At 48.8% G+C, this 19,542-nt stretch overlaps 1 protein-coding gene across 3 annotated transcripts in view; it reads right to left on the reverse strand.

The window, feature by feature from the left end:
- Positions 1–19,542, reverse strand: part of FAM168B (family with sequence similarity 168 member B) — a 194,678-nt gene that overhangs the window by 80,401 nt on the left and 94,735 nt on the right. For 2 of the 3 annotated variants that reach the window (XM_063915715.1, XM_063915716.1), the window contains exon 5: positions 1,606–1,698. The exons of the other annotated variant lie outside the window; for it this stretch is intronic. In XM_063915715.1, coding sequence (XP_063771785.1) covers positions 1,606–1,698 — 93 coding nt within the window. The remainder of the gene's footprint in view (positions 1–1,605; positions 1,699–19,542) is intronic. 3 annotated transcript variants of the gene reach the window in all.

Below are 19,542 nucleotides of genomic sequence, written 5' to 3' on the forward strand. Positions count from 1 at the left end.
GGCGGGATCCCGACCGCCAGTAACATGATTACATCCCATCTGCACATAGAATGACCGAAGTAAGACAGAAATTAGATGGTGACATTTAGTTAACAGAGGAGCTCCACTATCCCTTGCAATAAAGAATGTGGCCAGGAAGAACCATAACTAATATACTAGGCAGAGAACCTGATCCCATCCTCATGGCAGTCCCTATGGGAAGTAGTTAATATACATATATTGGGAAATAAATAAGTATTGATCAGGACAGACGCAGGTGCCATGGCTCTGTAATGTTTTTATGTTCCCGGTGGCTGCTCCTGCCTGCAGCTGCCAGGAATACACGGGCGATTGTGCACTGATTTACATTTCTCTTATTGCCTTCCAGTAGCCACAGCCAACTGGTGCAATCGGATTATCCTTTATTTATATGGCGCCACAAGGGATCCGCAGCGCCCATTACACAGTACACAATCAAATGAGCAAACACAAAAACAGCACTTTCAGTTCAAGACAATATAGAACAGGTATGGGAAACTAGGGTTTAGTTGCCATCAAAGGGAGTATGTAAGTAAGAAAAGGAAAGGCACATGAGGAAAGAAGTCCCAGCTCTTGCTAGCTTACAATCTAAAAAGGTGAAGGGCTAACAGACCGGAGTGACACAGAAGGGATAATGCAACAATATCAGGGAAAACCCAGCCTGGTTTGGTCACATCTGATGTGACCATGACAGGTAAGTGGTTATTTCTGCGCACTATCTTGGGAGGCTGCAAGCAGAAATGTCGGCGCCAACAGCATGCGTACCCATACTACAGAACAATTTAATTGTGATGGATGCCCAAATCAAACGAATCCCCCCCATAACATTCTAAATGCAGGAACCCAGCCTCTCCGCAAACTAAAATTGAAAACAAAAGGCATTTTCCACTGCAGGATTTATAAAATATTTTTTTTTGTGTGGAATTCTGTTAATTTACACTGCAGTGCTGATGTAGTGAATACATATACTTATAAACAGAGACAAACCTTATCGTATCGGCACAATCATTATACAGTGTATGGCTGCAACTAATCAGCGATGATGGACGATCATGTATACACACAAACAACCAAAAAAAGAAATAAATACATATACACGCACACACATTATATACATACACACACTAATATATAAAATATATATTACATATATATATATCTATCTATATCTATCTCTCTCTCTCTACAGGGAAGGAGCAGAGACATGCTTCCTCCTCAGAGAACACAGATACCGTGGCCATACACTGAAATATCCAGTGTATGGCATATCTCATGAGTTTCAGGATACCCGATAAAATTACTTAATACGTATGCCCAGCCTAACTCATCAATAATCTGTATTCAAATACCTTCACTACAAACCAAGATTATAAACAGAACTTTAATCTAATGCAAAGGACGGCAGAAGTGTGCCCATCCTTGCCATATATAGCTAAGTGGAGAGGTCTCAAAAACAATTAAACAGCTTATTAAAAACAAAAATTGGGCGTTATCAGGTACTTATTTTGCTTTTTAATGCATGTTGTTATTCAAAAAGGAAGAGCACATATAAAATAACTAGTGTTAAAGAAAAAGCAAAACAGGTACCTGAATTAATTGCAGCGTTTCTCGCAGCTGAGAACGCGTGCCCGAACATGAACATTTGCACACCCGAAGTCACATATTGCGGATGTTCTACTTCTGAAAATAAAAGTTGAATTAAAAAGCAGTAGAGCACTATTTTAGTCCCACCCCAACACTTATCTTTTTGTTACATCACTGGATCACTCCAGCACAAAGATCACAAAAACAGAAAGAAAACATGCAAGCTGATTCAAAGTATTTAAAAATATATAATTTCTCAATAATAAGCAGTTAACAGAGGAGATGGTTCACTTCTCAGTAATGGTAAACACCTGACTGAGGGGGTGGTGGTGGGGGGACGGGGACACAAATTAGAAGTCGCAACAAGTAGTCCTCACAGCTCACTCCCTCCACTTCGCACAGCCTTGGCATTCAGACTGTTGGGTGAGCAGAGTCCAGGAGAAACTTTCATGCATGGATTTAGGGCTAATTTCTAGGAGTAAATTATTGGTTGTTCTGTTAAGTTCAAGTTAAATATAAGGTCATGGACCTTAAAAAAAAAAAAATTAAAAGTGTAACCCTACATAAGTTTGCTAAATGTGTACCTGAGCATAGAGCAGGTTCTCGTGTGAGGCACATAAAGCACTAATATATATCGTCACGGGTATAAGTGCAGCTGTAAGCCACACTTAAGGTGCATACATACACAGCGTGTATGCACAGCGATGATCGCTGACATCGCTGGGCTGAAAAGCGCTCACTGCATACACACTGAGCGCTTTTCCCCCCTGCCCAGCGGGGGTGAGTGGCTTTCCATAGCAGGACGCTATGGAAAGTCACTCACCCCACCGTTCATCTACTGGTAATACCAGTAGTTGAACAGCGGCCGCCAGCAATGAAGCGGGAGTGCACATCAGCGATCATCGCTTGTTCATACACACTGGGCGGCTTTGAACTGAAAGCAGCTCAAAACACCAAACGTGAGCTGCTTTCAGCTCAAAATCGCCCAGTGTGTATGGGCCTTTACAGTACAACAGACTTGTACATTTTTGTTTGCAGCCTCATAGGGCTGCGAGCAAAAATGTGCTAATTGAGCCATACAAGGAGGCCACGAGGGGTCAGTTGCCAGCGTTTTACACACATCTGGAAGTTACTCACACCTTTCATGGGTAAATGAATGGACCTCTAAAGGGGGGTATGCAAACAGCACCGATCATTTCGGAGCCAATTAATTTGCCACACGGAGTATGCAATTAGGACCGTTTGCGACCGTTTTGAAGGCATTTTCACCAATGCCTTTTTACCTTGTTTTTCAATTGAAAAGGCATTGGCAAAAAATGCCTCAAAATCGGCAAAAATGGCCCGCGTTTTCAACGGAGAACCTGTGGATTCACCAATCCATGTGTTTTCTGCCCCTGCTGCATTTTTCGCCAAGGCTAAAATCTGGCCCTGCTATTGCATAGGGCGAATCCCTGTTCATCCTAAAAATATCGATAAGCTCAGTTTTTTTCACCTAGGCAAAAATAACGGAGCTAATTGCATAGCCCCCTAAGTCAGAAGCCACTATTCGCAGAAAACTAACTGAGCAACAGTGATCGCAAAAACGCGGCATAGCGCGTATTTTACCCAATATTAAGGCTCAGGGACTCACTTTTTCTGAATGGGTGGGTCCCCGGGGACGCGCTCCACTGGGATTGGCTGGAGGTGTAATGATTGATGTCTCCCTCGTCCTGCTGCAGAGAGAACTAAAAATGTGGAGAGGGAGCCTCTTGGTCAAGGGAGACATCAATCATTACACCTCTAGCCAATCGGAGTGGTGCGCGTCCCCGGGGACCCACCCATTCAGAAAAAGTGTTTATGACGCTTCCCTGCTTCCCGGGTGTTCTGGCCGCGACAGTGACAGTCTGTGCATTCATAACACAGCAGCTACCAGCCTGTTCAGTGCTGGCGCTGCTGCAGTTCTGATCGGCTGACGCGCTCCTTTAGATTTAAACCATATGGGGAGGGGGGGGGCACGCACCTTTGATGTCCCGCATGCTTCACTAAGCGCAGCAGCAGCGGGGATGGGGTTGTTGGGGAGTATGTTCCAGGCGTGCACCGCACAGGAGATTCTGGCAGTGAAGGAGGGAAAGGGCCGTTACACTACCGCACGTCAGTGCTAGTGTTCGCATCCCCTAGCAAAGTCCGTCCTTGATCCTCTCTATGTAATCCAGGTTAAGTTCTCACTGTACACACTCCCTTACCACCCATGATTTACGGAGATCAGCGGAGGCCTCTGCTTGATTTATTAGGCTGTGCTGTGAACGGAGCTCGGAGGTAGTGGGGGAGGGCTGCAGTGTCCATACAGGTATTACTGTGTGCAGCCAGCTCCCAGCATAGGATTGGGCTAGGCACAAGCCAGGGGTGAGGGCTGCTCTGAACGTTCAGCTCATGGAGCAGAAGAGGCTGAGCTGTAGTTTGCACTGCAGGGAGACATGTAATAGCAGCCACTAGCAACAGGAGCTTGGATCCTGTCCCCTCTCTCTCTCCCTGGCCATATTACACCATCTCTAGCCTGCACATCAAGTAGTATGTACTGCCTGCCCTGCTTTACGCAGGTAAGTAGCTGCAGATTTGGGCACCCAGCCATGGCAGGCATGTGGCTGTTTGCACCTTCCTGTGGCTACTGTGAGCAGGGTCTGCTGTTTGTCCTGGGCATTGTGCATGGGGAACTTCCTGCATGTGTCTGCAGTCTACATGGGTGGGGGGGGGGGGGCGATACTAATGGGCCCTACACATTAGGCGATGTTACTGAACGATATGAACGTTCTCGTTCCATTAATGAACGAGAACTCATTCATATCGTTCAGTGTGTAGGCACCAGCGATGAACGATGCGCAGCCCTGCGCTCATTCATTGTTGGTGCCCTGTCGCTTGTGCATGCAGCCAATATGGACGATCTCGTCCATAATAGCATGCAGTGACACTCAGTGTTCGCAAATCCCGATAATGGACAGCAGTGACTTGAAAATAACGAGTTTTATGTTAAGAACTTACCTTTGTTAAAACTCTTTCTGCGAGGTACACTGGGCTCCACAAGGATAGACATTGGGGTGTAGAGTAGGATCTTGATCCGAGGCACCAACAGGCTCAAAAGCTTTGACTGTTCCCAAGATGCATAGCGCCGCCTCCTCTATAACCCCGCCTCCATGCACAGGAGCTCAGTTTTTAGTTAACCAGCCCAATGCAGTAGCAGGAAAAGAGACGACAACGGTTAGTAGCCACATACACCACACACTCACGACAGGAGAAGTGTCAGCGGCTAATGCCATACCAGCCCAAAGAAGCTAAGTGCGTCAGGGTGGGCGCCTTGTGGAGCCCAGTGTACCTCGCAGAAAGAGTTTTAACAAAGGTAAGTTCTTACCATAAAACTCGTTTTCTGCTGCGGGGCACACTGGGCTCCACAAGGATAGACATTGGGGATGTCCTAAAGCAGTTCCTTATGGGAGGGGACGCACTGTAGCGGGCACAAGAACCCGGCGTCCAAAGGAAGCATCCTGGGAAGCGGCAGTATCGAAGGCATAGAACCTTATGAACGTGTTCACTGAGGACCACGTAGCCGCCTTGCACAATTGTTCAAGGGTCGCACCACGGCGGACCGCCCAAGAAGGTCCCACAGACCGAGTAGAATGGGCCGTAATGTGAGCAGGAGTTGACAGACCAGCCCTCACATAAGCATGTGCAATCACCATTCTAATCCATCTGGCCAAAGTCTGCTTGTGAGCAGGCCAGCCCCGTTTGTGAAACCCAAACAGAACAAAGAGAGAATCAGATTTCCTAACAGAAGCAGTTCTCTTCACATAGATACGGAGAGCCTGTACCACATCCAAAGACCGCTCTTTGGGAGACAGATCAGGAGAAACAAGTGACGGAATCACAATCTCCTGATTAAGGTGGAACGAAGAAACCACCTTAGGCAAATAACCGGGACGAGTCCTAAGAACCGCCCGGTCATGGTGAAATATTAGTTATGGGGAACTACAAGACAAGGCACCCAAATCAGACACTCTTCTAGCTGAGGCAATAGCTAGCAGTAACACCACCTTAAGGGAAAGCCACTTAAGATCAGCTGACCCAAGAGGTTCAAACGGAGACTCTTGTAGTGCCTCCAAAACCACCGACAAGTCCCAAGGAGCCACAGGTGGGACATAGGGAGGTTGGATACGCAACACACTTTAAGTAAAGGTATGCACATCAGGTAAGGTCTCAATTTTTCTCTGAAACCACACCGACAAGGCAGAAATTTGAACCTTGAGGTAGGCCAGACGCAGGCCTAAGTCCAGGCCCTGCTGGAGAAAAGCCAACAACTTGGCTGTACTAAACTTGGAAGCGTCATAACCGTTAGATGCGCACCAAACAAAGTAAGAATGCCAGACCCTATGGTAAATCAGAGAAGAAGCCGGTTTCCGGGCCCGCAACATAGTTTGAATGACCGCCTCAGAAAACCCTTTAGCCCTCAAGGAGGAAACTTCAAGAGTCACGCCGTCAAAGGCAGCCGGGCTAGGTCCTGGTAGACACAGGGGCCCTGAACGAGGAGGTCTGGGCGTTGTGGAAGTAGGATTGGACGCTCTGACGATAGGTACTGCAGGTCTGAGATCCAATGCCGCCTGGGCCACGCTGGAGGTATGAGGAGGGAACACGTTCGGCAGCCGAAACCTCCACGGCACCGCCAGCGCATCCACGAATGCTGCTTGAGGATCCCTTGTCCTTGCTCCGAAGACCGGAACCTTGTGATTGTGTCGAGACGCCATCAGATCCACGTCTGGAAGGCCCCACCTTTCCACTAGGAGTTGAAACTCTTCTGGATGGAGGCCCCACTCTCCAGCGTGTACGTCCTGACGACTGAGAAAGTCCGCTTCCCAATTCAGGACTCCTGGAATGAATATTGCCGATATGGCCGGTAGATGGCGTTCCGCCCATTGCAGAATCCGTGAGACTTCCTTCATTGCCAAACGGCTTTGAGTGCCGCCTTGATGATTTATGTAAGCCACTGTGGTGGCGTTGTCAGACTGTACTTGAACAGGACGGTTCTGAATTAAATGCTGGGACAGGTTCAACGAGTTGAAAACCGCCCGAAATTCCAGAATGCTGAGCGAGAGGAGAGTTTCCTCCTTGGTCCACTGACCCTGAAGGGAGTGTTGCTCCAGCACCGCGCCCCAACCCCTTAAACTGGCATCTGTCGTCAACAGGACCCAGTGGGATATCCAGAAGGGACGGCCCCTGCACAATCGTTGGTACTGGAGCCACCAGTGCAGCGACAGACGGACCTCCGGAGTCAATGAGATCATGTGAGACCTGATCCGGTGAGGCAGATCGTCCCACTTGGCCAGAAACAGCCTCTGGAGGGGGCGAGAACGGAATTGAGCATACTCCACCATGTCGAATGCCGACACCATGAGGCCCAGCACCTGCATCGCCGAATGTATCGACACTTGCGGACGAGAAAGGAAGCAACGAATCCTGTCCTGAAGCTTCAGGACTTTCTCCCGAGACAAGAACAATCGCTGGTTGTGAGTGTCCAATAGCGCTCCCAGGTGCACCATGCTCTGAGCAGGGACCAGGGAGGATTTCTTCCAGTTGATGAGCCTCCCGTGGGCTTGTAGAAACCGGACAGTCCTATCCAGATGACGCAGGAGAAGTTCTGGGGAATTTGCCAGGATCAACAAGTCGTCCAGATACGGTAGGATCATGACCCCTTGACGGCGGAGTACCACTGTCATCACCGTCATAACTTTGGTGAAGGCTTCCGGAGCCATAGTTAAACCAAAAGGTAACACCCGAAACTGGTAATGGAGGTTGCCAATCGCAAACCTCAGGTATTGCTGATGCGACACTGCTATAGGAATATGCAGGTAAGCATCCTGTATGTCCAGGGAGACCATATAATCCCCAGGTTCCAAGGCCAGAACTATAGAGCGAACGGTTTCCATACAGAATTTGGAGACTTTCACAAACTTGTTCAATGCCTTGAGGTTGAAAATGGGCCGGGAGGACCCATTCGGTTTCGGGACTATAAACAGCAGAGAATAGTACCCACGGCCTCTCTGGGCAAGAGGCACCAGTACTACCACTCCTGTGTCCAGGAGGGTCTGTACCACCGAATGTAGAGTTTTTGCCTTTGTCTGGTCCAAAGGGACGTCTGTCCGGCAAAATCGATGAGGGGGGACGGTTTTTGAAGGCTATGGCGTAACCTCGAGTGACGACTTCCCGTACCCATGCATCTGAAGTGGTCTTCAACCATTCCTGGGTATACCCCAGAAACCGGCCCCCCCACCCTGGGATCCCCCAGGGGGAGGCCCGCCCCGTCATGCGGCAGGCTTATCGGTCTCGGAAGCTGGCTGACGGGCAGCCCAGGCTCTTTTGGGCTTTGGCTTACCAGGTTTGGAAGTGCGGGCCTGCTTGTGGTATGCCTGACCTTTTGCTTTACTTGAAGGACGAAAGGAAGTACCTTTAGCCTTTGACACAGAAGGAGTGGTACATGGCAGACAAGCAGTTTTGGCAGTAGCTAAGTCAGCCACTATCTTATTTAAGTCCTCCCCTAAACAGAATATCTCCCTTGAAAGGGAGTACCTCCAGGGTTTCTCTTGAGTCCAGATCCACAGACCAGGATCTCAGCCACAATATCCGGCGAGCCAGGACTGACGTAGTAGAGGCCTTGGCTAATAGAATACTGGCATCAGAAGCCGCCTCTTTAATATAGCGAGAAGCTGTGACAATATATGACAAGCATTGTCTAGCATGGTCAGAAGAGATTTCAGCTTCCAACTCTAGGGCCCATGCTTCAATAGCCTCTGCAGCCCATGTTGCTGCAATAGTGGGCCTTTGTGCAGAACCCGCGAGGGTGTAAATCGCTTTCAGACAACCCTCCACACATTTATCCGTAGGCTCTTTTAGAGACATGACGGTAGTGACAGGTAGAGCTGAGGAAACCACCATCCTAGCCACATGCGAGTCCATTGGAGGAGGTGTTTCCCAATTTTTAGACAGCTCTGGCGCGAGGGGATAGCGAGCCAGCATCTTCTTTTGAGGCACAAATGTCTTCCCTGGGTTTCCCCAGGATTCCTGACCGATATCCACTAGGTGTTCAGAATGAGGAAAAACTTGTTTAACCACCTTCTGACGCTTGAACCTATCTGGTTTCTTAGGAGGGACGGATGGCTCAGGATCATCCGTAATCTGTAAAATTAACTTAATAGCCTCCAAAAGATCAGGAACATCCACATGTGAACTACCCTCCCCATCAGCAGTATCTGTGTCAGAATCTGTGGGGTCAGTGTAAGCGCCAACTTCATCAGACGAGGTGTCAGTGACAGCAGTGGATTGTATGGAGGTAAGAGCTCGCTTAGAGGACCCCTTGGTCTTAGGCGAGCGAGGGTCAGACTTTTTAGTAGTCAAGGACTGGTTCAATTTCGTCAATTGAGCTGACAAGTTATCTGCCCACGGCGGGTTAGCCGCGGGGACCACATACGGTTGAACCGGCATAGGAGGTCCCATAGGGGGGCGTTAGTTTAGTAACTAGCGTATTCAGAAGTGTGGAGAAAGTAGCCCACGGCGGGTCATTATGGACCCCCGTTGCCACAGTTCCACTGGGGGGCAAGGAGCCCCCAGAACCAGAGTTCACAGCGGCTATATTCTCCTCATAGGGATCTGTGGCATCAGCAACACCGGTAGTGTGTTCAGCCCCAGAACAGTTACCTTCAGAAGCAGACATGATTTAACTTGCAATATCAGGTAACACAGTACAATTGTCAGCAGCACAATACCTCTTGCCCAAACCCCTGCGCAGTGTAGTCCGCACAAGCAGGGATACAGGAGAGATATGGTGACTAAAATCACAGAGAAAAAAATAAGATTTTACTTACCGATAAATCTATTTCTCGGAGTCCGTAGTGGATGCTGGGGTTCCTGAAAGGACCATGGGGAATAGCGGCTCCGCAGGAGACAGGGCACAAAAAGTAAAGCTTTTCCAGATCAGGTGGTGTGCACTGGCTCCTCCCCCTATGACCCTCCTCCAGACTCCAGTTAGGTACTGTGCCCGGACGAGCGTACACAATAAGGGAGGATTTTGAATCCCGGGTAAGACTCATACCAGCCACACCAATCACACCGTACAACTTGTGATCTAAACCCAGTTAACAGTATGATAACAGCGGAGCCTCTGAAAGATGGCTTCCTTCAACAATAACCCGAATTAGTTAACAATAACTATGTACAATTATTGCAGATAATCCGCACTTGGGATGGGCGCCCAGCATCCACTACGGACTCCGAGAAATAGATTTATCGGTAAGTAAAATCTTATTTTCTCTATCGTCCTAGTGGATGCTGGGGTTCCTGAAAGGACCATGGGGATTATACCAAAGCTCCCAAACGGGCGGGAGAGTGCGGATGACTCTGCAGCACCGAATGAGAGAACTCCAGGTCCTCCTTAGCCAGAGTATCAAATTTGTAAAATTTTACAAACGTGTTCTCCCCTGACCACGTAGCTGCTCGGCAAAGTTGTAATGCCGAGACCCCTCGGGCAGCCGCCCAAGATGAGCCCACCTTCCTTGTGGAGTGGGCCTTTACAGATTTAGGCTGTGGCAGGCCTGCCACAGAATGTGCAAGTTGGATTGTGCTACAGATCCAACGAGCAATCGTCTGCTTAGACGCAGGAGCACCCATCTTGTTGGGTGCATACAATATAAACAACGAGTCAGATTTTCTGACTCCAGCTGTCCTTGCAATATATATTTTTAATGCTCTGACAACGTCCAGTAACTTGGAGTCCTCCAAGTCACTTGTAGCCGCAGGCACTACAATAGGCTGGTTCAGATGAAATGCTGACACCACCTTAGGGAGAAAATGCGGACGAGTCCGCAGTTCTGCCCTGTCCGAATGGAAAATCAGATATGGGCTTTTGTAAGATAAAGCTGCCAGTTCTGACACTCTCCTGGCCGAAGCCAGGGCTAGAAGCATGGTCACTTTCCATGTGAGATATTTCAAATCCACCTTCTTTAGTGGTTCAAACCAATGAGATTTAAGAAAGTCCAAAACCACATTGAGATCCCACGGTGCCACTGGAGGCACCACAGGAGGCTGTATATGTAGCACTCCCTTAACAAAGGTCTGGACTTCAGGGACTGAAGCCAATTCTTTTTGAAAGAAAATCGACAGGGCCGAAATTTGAACCTTAATAGATCCCAATTTGAGACCCATAGACAATCCTGATTGCAGGAAATGTAGGAATCGACCCAGTTGAAATTCCTCCGTCGGAGCACTCCGATCTTCGCACCACGCAACATATTTTCGCCAAATTCGGTGATAATGTTGCACGGTTACTTCCTTCCTTGCTTTAATCAAAGTAGGAATGACTTCTTCCGGCATGCCTTTTTCCTTTAGGATCCGGCGTTCAACCGCCATGCCGTCAAACGCAGCCGCGGTAAGTCTTGAAACAGACAGGGACCCTGCTGAAGCAAGTCCCTCCTTAGAGGTAGAGGCCACGGATCTTCCGTGATCATCTCTTGAAGTTCCGGGTACCAAGTCCTTCTTGGCCAATCCGGAACCACTAGTATCGTCCTTACGCCTCTTTGCCGTATAATTCTCAATACTTTTGGTATGAGAGGCAGAGGAGGAAACACATACACCGACTGGTACACCCAAGGCGTTACCAGCGCGTCCACAGCTATTGCCTGCGGATCTCTTGACCTGGCGCAATACCTGTCCAGTTTTTTGTTGAGGCGAGACGCCATCATGTCCACCATTGGTCTTTCCCAACGGGTTACCAGCAAGTGGAAGACTTCTGGATGAAGTCCCCACTCTCCCGGGTGAAGATCGTGTCTGCTGAGGAAGTCTGCTTCCCAGTTGTCCACTCCCGGGATGAACACTGCTGACAGTGCTATCACATGATTCTCTGCCCAGCGAAGAATCCTTGCAGCTTCTGCCATTGCACTCCTGCTTCTTGTGCCGCCCTGTCTGTTCACATGGGCGACTGCCGTGATGTTGTCCGACTGGATCAACACCGGTTTTCCCTGAAGCAGAGGTTCTGCCTGGCTTAGAGCATTGTATATTGCTCTTAGTTCCAGAATGTTTATGTGAAGAGACGTTTCCAGGCTCGTCCATACTCCCTGGAAGTTTCTTCCTTGTGTGACTGCTCCCCAGCCTCTCAGGCTGGCATCCGTGGTCACCAGGATCCAATCCTGTATGCCGAATCTGCGGCCCTCCAATAGATGAGCACTCTGCAACCACCACAGAAGAGACACCCTTGTCCTTGGAGACAGGGTTATCCGCAGGTGCATCTGAAGATGCGACCCTGACCATTTGTCCAACAGATCCCTTTGGAAAATTCTTGCGTGGAATCTGCCGAATGGAATTGCTTCGTAAGAAGCCACCATTTTTCCCAGGACTCTTGTGCATTGATGTACAGACACCTTTCCTGGTTTTAGGAGGTTCCGGACAAGCTCGGATAACTCCTTGGCTTTTTCCTCCGGGAGAAAAAATAAGAATTTACTTACCGATAATTCTATTTCTCGGAGTCCGTAGTGGATGCTGGGGTTCCTGAAAGGACCATGGGGAATAGCGGCTCCGCAGGAGACAGGGCACAAAAAAGTAAAGCTTTACTAGGTCAGGTGGTGTGCACTGGCTCCTCCCCCTATGACCCTCCTCCAGACTCCAGTTAGGTACTGTGCCCGGACGAGCATACACAATAAGGGAGGCATTTTGAATCCCGGGTAAGACTCATACCAGCCACACCAATCACACCGTACAACTTGTGATCTAAACCCAGTTAACAGTATGACAACAGAAAGGGCCTCTTAAAGATGGCTCCTTAACAATAACCCGAATTAGTTAACAATAACTATGTACAAGTATTGCAGATAATCCGCACTTGGGATGGGCGCCCAGCATCAACTACGGACTCCGAGAAATAGAATTATCGGTAAGTAAATTCTTATTTTCTCTATCGTCCTAAGTGGATGCTGGGGTTCCTGAAAGGACCATGGGGATTATACCAAAGCTCCCAAACGGGCGGGAGAGTGCGGATGACTCTGCAGCACCGAATGAGAGAACTCCAGGTCCTCCTTTGCCAGGGTATCAAATTTGTAAAATTTTACAAACGTGTTCTCCCCCGACCACGTAGCTGCTCGGCAGAGTTGTAATGCCGAGACCCCTCGGGCAGCCGCCCAAGATGAGCCCACCTTCCTTGTGGAGTGGGCTTTTACAGTTTTAGGCTGTGGCAGGCCTGCCACAGAATGTGCAAGTTGAATTGTGTTACAAATCCAACGAGCAATCGACTGCTTAGAAGCAGGTGCGCCCAACTTGTTGGGTGCATACAATATAAACAGCGAGTCAGATTTTCTGACTCCAGCCGTCCTTGCAATGTATATTTTTAAGGCTCTGACAACGTCCAACAACTTGGAGTCCTCCAAGTCGCTAGTGGCCGCAGGCACCACAATAGGTTGGTTCAGATGAAATGCTGATACCACTTTAGGGAGAAAATGCGGACGAGTCCGCAGTTCTGCCCTATCCGAATGGAAGATTAGATAAGGACTTTTATAAGATAAAGCCGCCAATTCAGATACTCTCCTGGCAGAGGCCAGGGCTAGTAACATAGTCACTTTCAATGTGAGATATTTCAAATCCACCTTTTTCAATGGTTCAAACCAATGGGATTTGAGGAAATCTAAAACTACATTTAGATCCCACGGTGCCACCGGAGGCACCACAGGAGGCTGTATATGCAGTACTCCCTTGACAAAGGTCTGGACCTCAGGGACAGAGGCCAATTCTTTTTGGAAGAATATTGACAGGGCCGAAATTTGAACCTTAATGGATCCCAATTTGAGACCCATAGATAATCCTGATTGCAGGAAATGTAGGAAACGACCCAGTTGGAATTCCTCCGTCGGAACCCTCCGATCCTCGCACCACGCTACATATTTTCGCCAAATGCGGTGATAATGTTTCACGGTGACTTCCTTCCGTGCCTTAATCAAGGTAGGAATGACTTCTTCTGGAATGCCTTTCCCTTTTAGGATCTGGCGTTCAACCGCCATGCCGTCAAACGCAGCCGCGGTAAGTCTTGAAAAAGACAGGGACCCTGCTGTAGCAGGTCCCTTCTCAGAGGTAGAGGCCACGGTTCGTCCGTGAGCATCTCTTGAAGTTCCGGATACCAAGTCCTTCTCGGCCAATCCGGAACCACTAGTATTGTTCTTACTCTTCTTTGCCGTATGATCTTCAATACCTTTGGTATGAGCGGCAGAGGAGGAAACACATACACTGACTGGTACACCCAAGGAGTTACCAGTGCGTCCACAGCTATTGCCTGTGGATCTCTTGACCTGGCGCAATATTTGTCCAGTTTCTTGTTGAGGCGAGACGCCATCATGTCTACAATTGGTCTTTCCCAACGGTCTATTAACATGTTGAAGACTTCTGGATGTAGACCCCACTCTCCCGGATGAAGATCGTGTCTGCTGAGGAAGTCTGCTTCCCAGTTGTCCACGCCCGGGATGAACACTGCTGACAGTGCTATAACGTGATTCTCCGCCCAGCGAAGAATCTTGGCAGCTTCTGCCATTGCACTCCTGCTTCTTGTGCCGCCCTGCCTGTTTACATGGGCGACCGCCGTGATGTTGTCCGACTGAATCAACACCGGCTTTCCTTGCAGGAGAAGTTCCGCCTGGCTTAGAGCATTGTAGATTGCTCTTAGTTCCAGAATGTTTATGTGAAGAGACTTTTCCAGACTCGTCCATACTCCCTGGAAGTTTCTTCCTTGTGTGACTGCTCCCCAGCCTCTCAGGCTGGCGTCCGTGGTCACCAGGATCCAATCCTGAATGCCGAATCTGCGGCCTTCTAATAGGTGAGCCTTCTGCAACCACCACAGAAGTGACACCCTTGTCTTTGGTGACAGGGTTATTCGCAGGTGCATCTGCAGATGCGACCCTGACCATTTGTCCAACAGATCCCTTTGGAATATTCTTGCATGGAATCTGCCGAATGGAATTGCTTCGTAAGAAGCCACCATTTTTCCCAGGACTCTTGTGCATTGATGTACTGACACTTTTCCTGGTTTTAGGAGGTTCCTGACCAGATCGGATAACTCCTTGGCTTTTTCCTCTGGAAGGAAAACCTTTTTCTGAACCGTGTCCAGAATCATTCCTAGGAACAGCAGACGAGTTGTCGGGATTAAATGGGATTTTGGAATATTCAGAATCCACCCGTGTTGTCTTAGCACCTCTTGAGATAGTGCTAAAGCTGTCTCCAGCTGTTCTCTGGACCTTGCCCTTATTAGGAGATCGTCCAAGTATGGGATAACTAATACGCCTTTTCTTCGAAGAAGAATCATCATCTCGGCCATTACCTTGGTAAAGACCCGAGGCGCCGTGGACAATCCGAACGGCAGCGTCTGAAACTGATAGTGACAGTTTTGAACAATGAACCTGAGGTACCCCTGGTGTGCGGGGTAAATCGGAACGTGTAGATACGCATCCTTGATGTCCAAGGATACCATAAAGTCCCCTTCTTCCAGGTTCGCTATCACTGCTCTGAGTGACTCCATCTTGAACTTGAACTTTTTTATGTAGAGGTTCAAGGACTTCAGATTTAGAATAGGCCTTACCGAGCCATCCGGCTTCGGTACCACAAATAGAGTGGAATAATACCCCTTTCCTTGTTGTAATAGGGGTACTTTGACTATCACCTGCTGAGCGTACAGCTTGTGAATGGCTTCCAACACCCTCTCCCTTTCGGAAGAGACGGTTGGTAAGGCAGACTTCAGGAAACGATGAGGAGGATCCGTCTCTAATTCCAACCTGTACCCCTGAGATATTATCTGCAGGATCCAGGGGTCTACCTGCGAGTGAGCCCACTGCGCGCTGTAATTTTTGAGACGGCCCCCCACTGTCCCCGAGTCCGCTTGAGAGGCCCCAGCGTCATGCTGAGGTTTTTGCAGGAGCCGGGGAGGGCTTCTGTTCCTGGGAAGGAGCTGCCTGTTGGTGTCTCTTCCCTCTTCCTCTGCCTCGTGGCAGGTACGACAAGCCCTTTGCTCTCTTATTTTTGTAGGAGCGAAAAGGCTGCGGTTGAAAGGTCGGTGCCTTTCTCTGTTGGGGAGTGACTTGAGGTAAAAAAGTGGATTTCCCGGCAGTAGCCGTGGCCACCAAGTCTGATAGACCAACTCCAAATAACTCCTCCCCTTTATACGGCAAAACCTCCATGTGACGTTTTGAATCCGCATCGCCTGTCCACTGTCGTGTCCATAAGGCTCTTCTGGCTGAAATGGACATAGCACTCACCCGAGATGCCAGTGTGCAAATATCCCTCTGTGCATCACGCATATAGATAAATGCATCCTTTATTTGTTCTAACGACAGTAAAACATTGTCCCTATCTAGGGTATCAATATTTTCAATCAGGGATTCTGACCAAACTACTCCAGCACTGCACATCCAGGCAGTTGCTATAGCTGGTCGTAGTATAACACCTGCATGTGTGTATATATTCTTTTGAATAACTTCCATCTTTCTATCTGATGGATCCTTAAGTGCGGCCGTCTCAGGAGAGGGTAACGCCACTTGTTTGGATAAGCGTGTGAGCGCCTTGTCCACCTTAGGGGGTGTTTCCCAGCGCGCCCTAACCTCTGGCGGGAAAGGGTATAATGCCAATAACTTTTTTGAAATTATCAACTTTTTATCAGGAGCAACCCACGCTTCATCACACACGTCATTTAATTCTTCTGATTCAGGAAAAACTGTTTGTAGTTTTTTCACACCATACATAATACCCTGTTTTACGGTATCTGTAGTATCAGCTAAATGTAACGTCTCCTTCATTGCCAAAATCATATAACGTGTGGCCCTACTGGAAAATACGTTTGAATTTCTACCGTCGTCACTGGAATCAGTGCCCGTGTCTGGGTCTGTGTCGACCGACTGAGGCAAAGGGCGTTTTACAGCCCCTGACGGTGTTTGAGGCGCCTGGACAGGCATTAATTGATTGTCCGGCCGCCTCATGTCCTCAACTGACTGTTTAAGGGAAGATAAACCATCACGTAATTCCACAAATAAAGGCATCCATTCTGGTGTCGACCCCCTGGGGGGTGACATCTGCATATTTGGCAATTGCTCCGCCTCCACACCAATATCGTCCTCATACATGTCGACACCACGTACCGACACACACCGCAAACTCACAGGGAATGCTCTAATGAAGACAGGACCCACTAGCCCTTTTGGGGAGACAGAGGGAGAGTCTGCCAGCACACACCACAAAGCGCTATATATACAAGGGATATCCTTATATTAAGTGCTCCCTTATAGCTGCTTTAATATATATATATATATAGCCATTAATGTGCCCCCCCTCTCTGTTTTACCCTGTTTCTGTAGTGCAGTGCAGGGGAGAGACCTGGGAGCCGTTCTGACCAGCGGAGCTGTGACAGAAAATGGCGCCGTGTGCTGAGGAGATAGGCCCCGCCCCTTTTTCGGCGGGTTCTTCTCCCGCTATTTTTCCAGTCAGGCAGGGGTTAAATATCTCCATATAGCCCCTATGGGCTATATGTGAGGTATTTTTAGCCTTGTATAAGGTTTATATTTGCCTCTCAGAGCGCCCCCCCCCAGCGCTCTGCACCCTCAGTGACTGCCCAGTGAAGTGTGCTGAGAGGAAAATGGCGCACAGCTGCAGTGCTGTGCGCTACCTTATGAAGACTGAGGAGTCTTCCGCCGCCGGTTTCCGGACCTCTTCACGCTTCAGCATCTGCAAGGGGGTCGGCGGCGCGGCTCCGGGACCGGACTCCACGGCTGGGCCTGTGTTCGATCCCTCTGGAGCTAATGGTGTCCAGTAGCCAAGCAGCAAATCCACTCTGCATGCAGGTGAGTTTACTACTTTCCCCCTAAGTCCCACGTTGCAGTGATCCTGTTGCCAGCAGGACTCACTGTAAAGAAAAAAACCTAAACTAAACTTTCTCTAAGCAGCTCTTTAGGAGAGCCACCTAGATTGCACCCTTCTCGTTCGGGCACAAAATCTAACTGGAGTCTGGAGGAGGGTCATAGGGGGAGGAGCCAGTGCACACCACCTGACCTAGTAAAGCTTTACTTTTTTGTGCCCTGTCTCCTGCGGAGCCGCTATTCCCCATGGTCCTTTCAGGAACCCCAGCATCCACTTAGGACGATAGAGAAACCTTTTTCTGAACCGTGTCCAGAATCATCCCTAGGAACAGCAGACGAGTTGTCGGCATTAACTGGGATTTTGGAATATTCAGAATCCACCCGTGCTGTTTTAGCACTTCTTGCGACAGTGCTAATCCCATCTCTAGCTGTTCTCTGGACCTTGCCCTTATTAGGAGATCGTCCAAGTATGGGATAATTAATATGCCTTTTCTTCGAAGAAGAATCATCATCTCGGCCATTACCTTTGTAAAGACCCGAGGTGCCGTGGACAATCCGAACGGCAGCGTCTGAAACTGATAGTGACAGTTTTGTACAACGAACCTGAGGTACCCCTGGTGTGAGGGGTAAATTGGAACGTGGAGATACGCATCCTTGATGTCCAAGGATACCATAAAGTCCCCCTCTTCCAGGTTCGCTATCACTGCTCTGAGTGACTCCATCTTGAACTTGAACTTCTTTATGTACAGGTTCAAGGACTTCAGATTTAGAATAGGCCTTACCGAGCCATCCGGCTTCGGTACCACAAAAAGAGTGGAATAATACCCCTTCCCTTGTTGTAGAAGAGGTACCTTGACTATCACCTGCTGAGAGTACAGCTTGTGAATGGCTTCCAAAACCGTCTCCCTTTCGGAGGGGGACGTTGGTAAAGCAGACTTCAGGAAACGGCGAGGTGGATCTGTCTCTAATTCCAACCTGTACCCCTGAGATATTATCTGCAGGATCCAGGGATCTACCTGCGAGTGAGCCCACTGCGCGCTGTAATTTTTGAGACGACCACCCACCGTCCCCGAGTCCGCTTGAGAAGCCCCAGCGTCATGCTGAGGCTTTTGTAGAAGCCGGGGAAGGCTTCTGTTCCTGGGAAGGAGCTGCCTGTTGCTGTCTCTTCCCTCGACCTCTGCCTCGTGGCAGATATGAATAGCCCTTTGCTCTCTTATTTTTAAAGGAACGAAAGGGCTGCGGTTGAAAAGTCGGTGCCTTTTTCTGTTGGGGAGTGACTTGAGGTAGAAAGGTGGATTTCCCGGCTGTAGCCGTGGCCACCAAATCTGATAGACCGACTCCAAATAACTCCTCCCCTTTATACGGCAAAACTTCCATATGTCGTTTTGAATCCGCATCGCCTGTCCACTGTCGCGTCCATAAAGCTCTTCTGGCCGAAATGGACATAGCACTTACCCGTGATGCCAGTGTGCAGATATCCCTCTGTGCATCACGCATATAAAGAAATGCATCCTTTATTTGTTCTAACGACAGTAAAATATTGTCCCTGTCCAGGGTATCAATATTTTCAATCAGGGACTCTGACCAAACTACCCCAGCACTGCACATCCAGGCAGTCGCTATAGCTGGTCGTAGTATAACACCTGCATGTGTGTATATACTTTTTTGGATATTTTCCATCCTCCTATCTGATGGATCTTTAAGTGCGGCCGTCTCAGGAGAGGGTAACGCCACTTGTTTAGATAAGCGTGTTAGCGCCTTGTCCACCCTAGGAGGTGTTTCCCAGCGCTCCCTAACCTCTGGCGGGAAAGGGTATAATGCCAATAATTTCTTTGAAATTATCAGCTTTTTATCAGGGGCAACCCACGCTTCATTACACACGTCATTTAATTCTTCTGATTCAGGAAAAACTATAGGTAGTTTTTTCACACCCCACATAATACCCTGTTTAGTGGTACCTGTAGTATCAGCTAAATGTAACGCCTCCTTCATTGCCAAAATCATATAACGTGTGGCCCTACTGGAAAATACGGTTGATTCGTCACCGTCACCACTGGAG

Source organism: Pseudophryne corroboree, chromosome 4 (genome assembly GCF_028390025.1).
Source record: "Pseudophryne corroboree isolate aPseCor3 chromosome 4, aPseCor3.hap2, whole genome shotgun sequence".
Lineage (NCBI taxonomy): Eukaryota > Metazoa > Chordata > Amphibia > Anura > Myobatrachidae > Pseudophryne > Pseudophryne corroboree.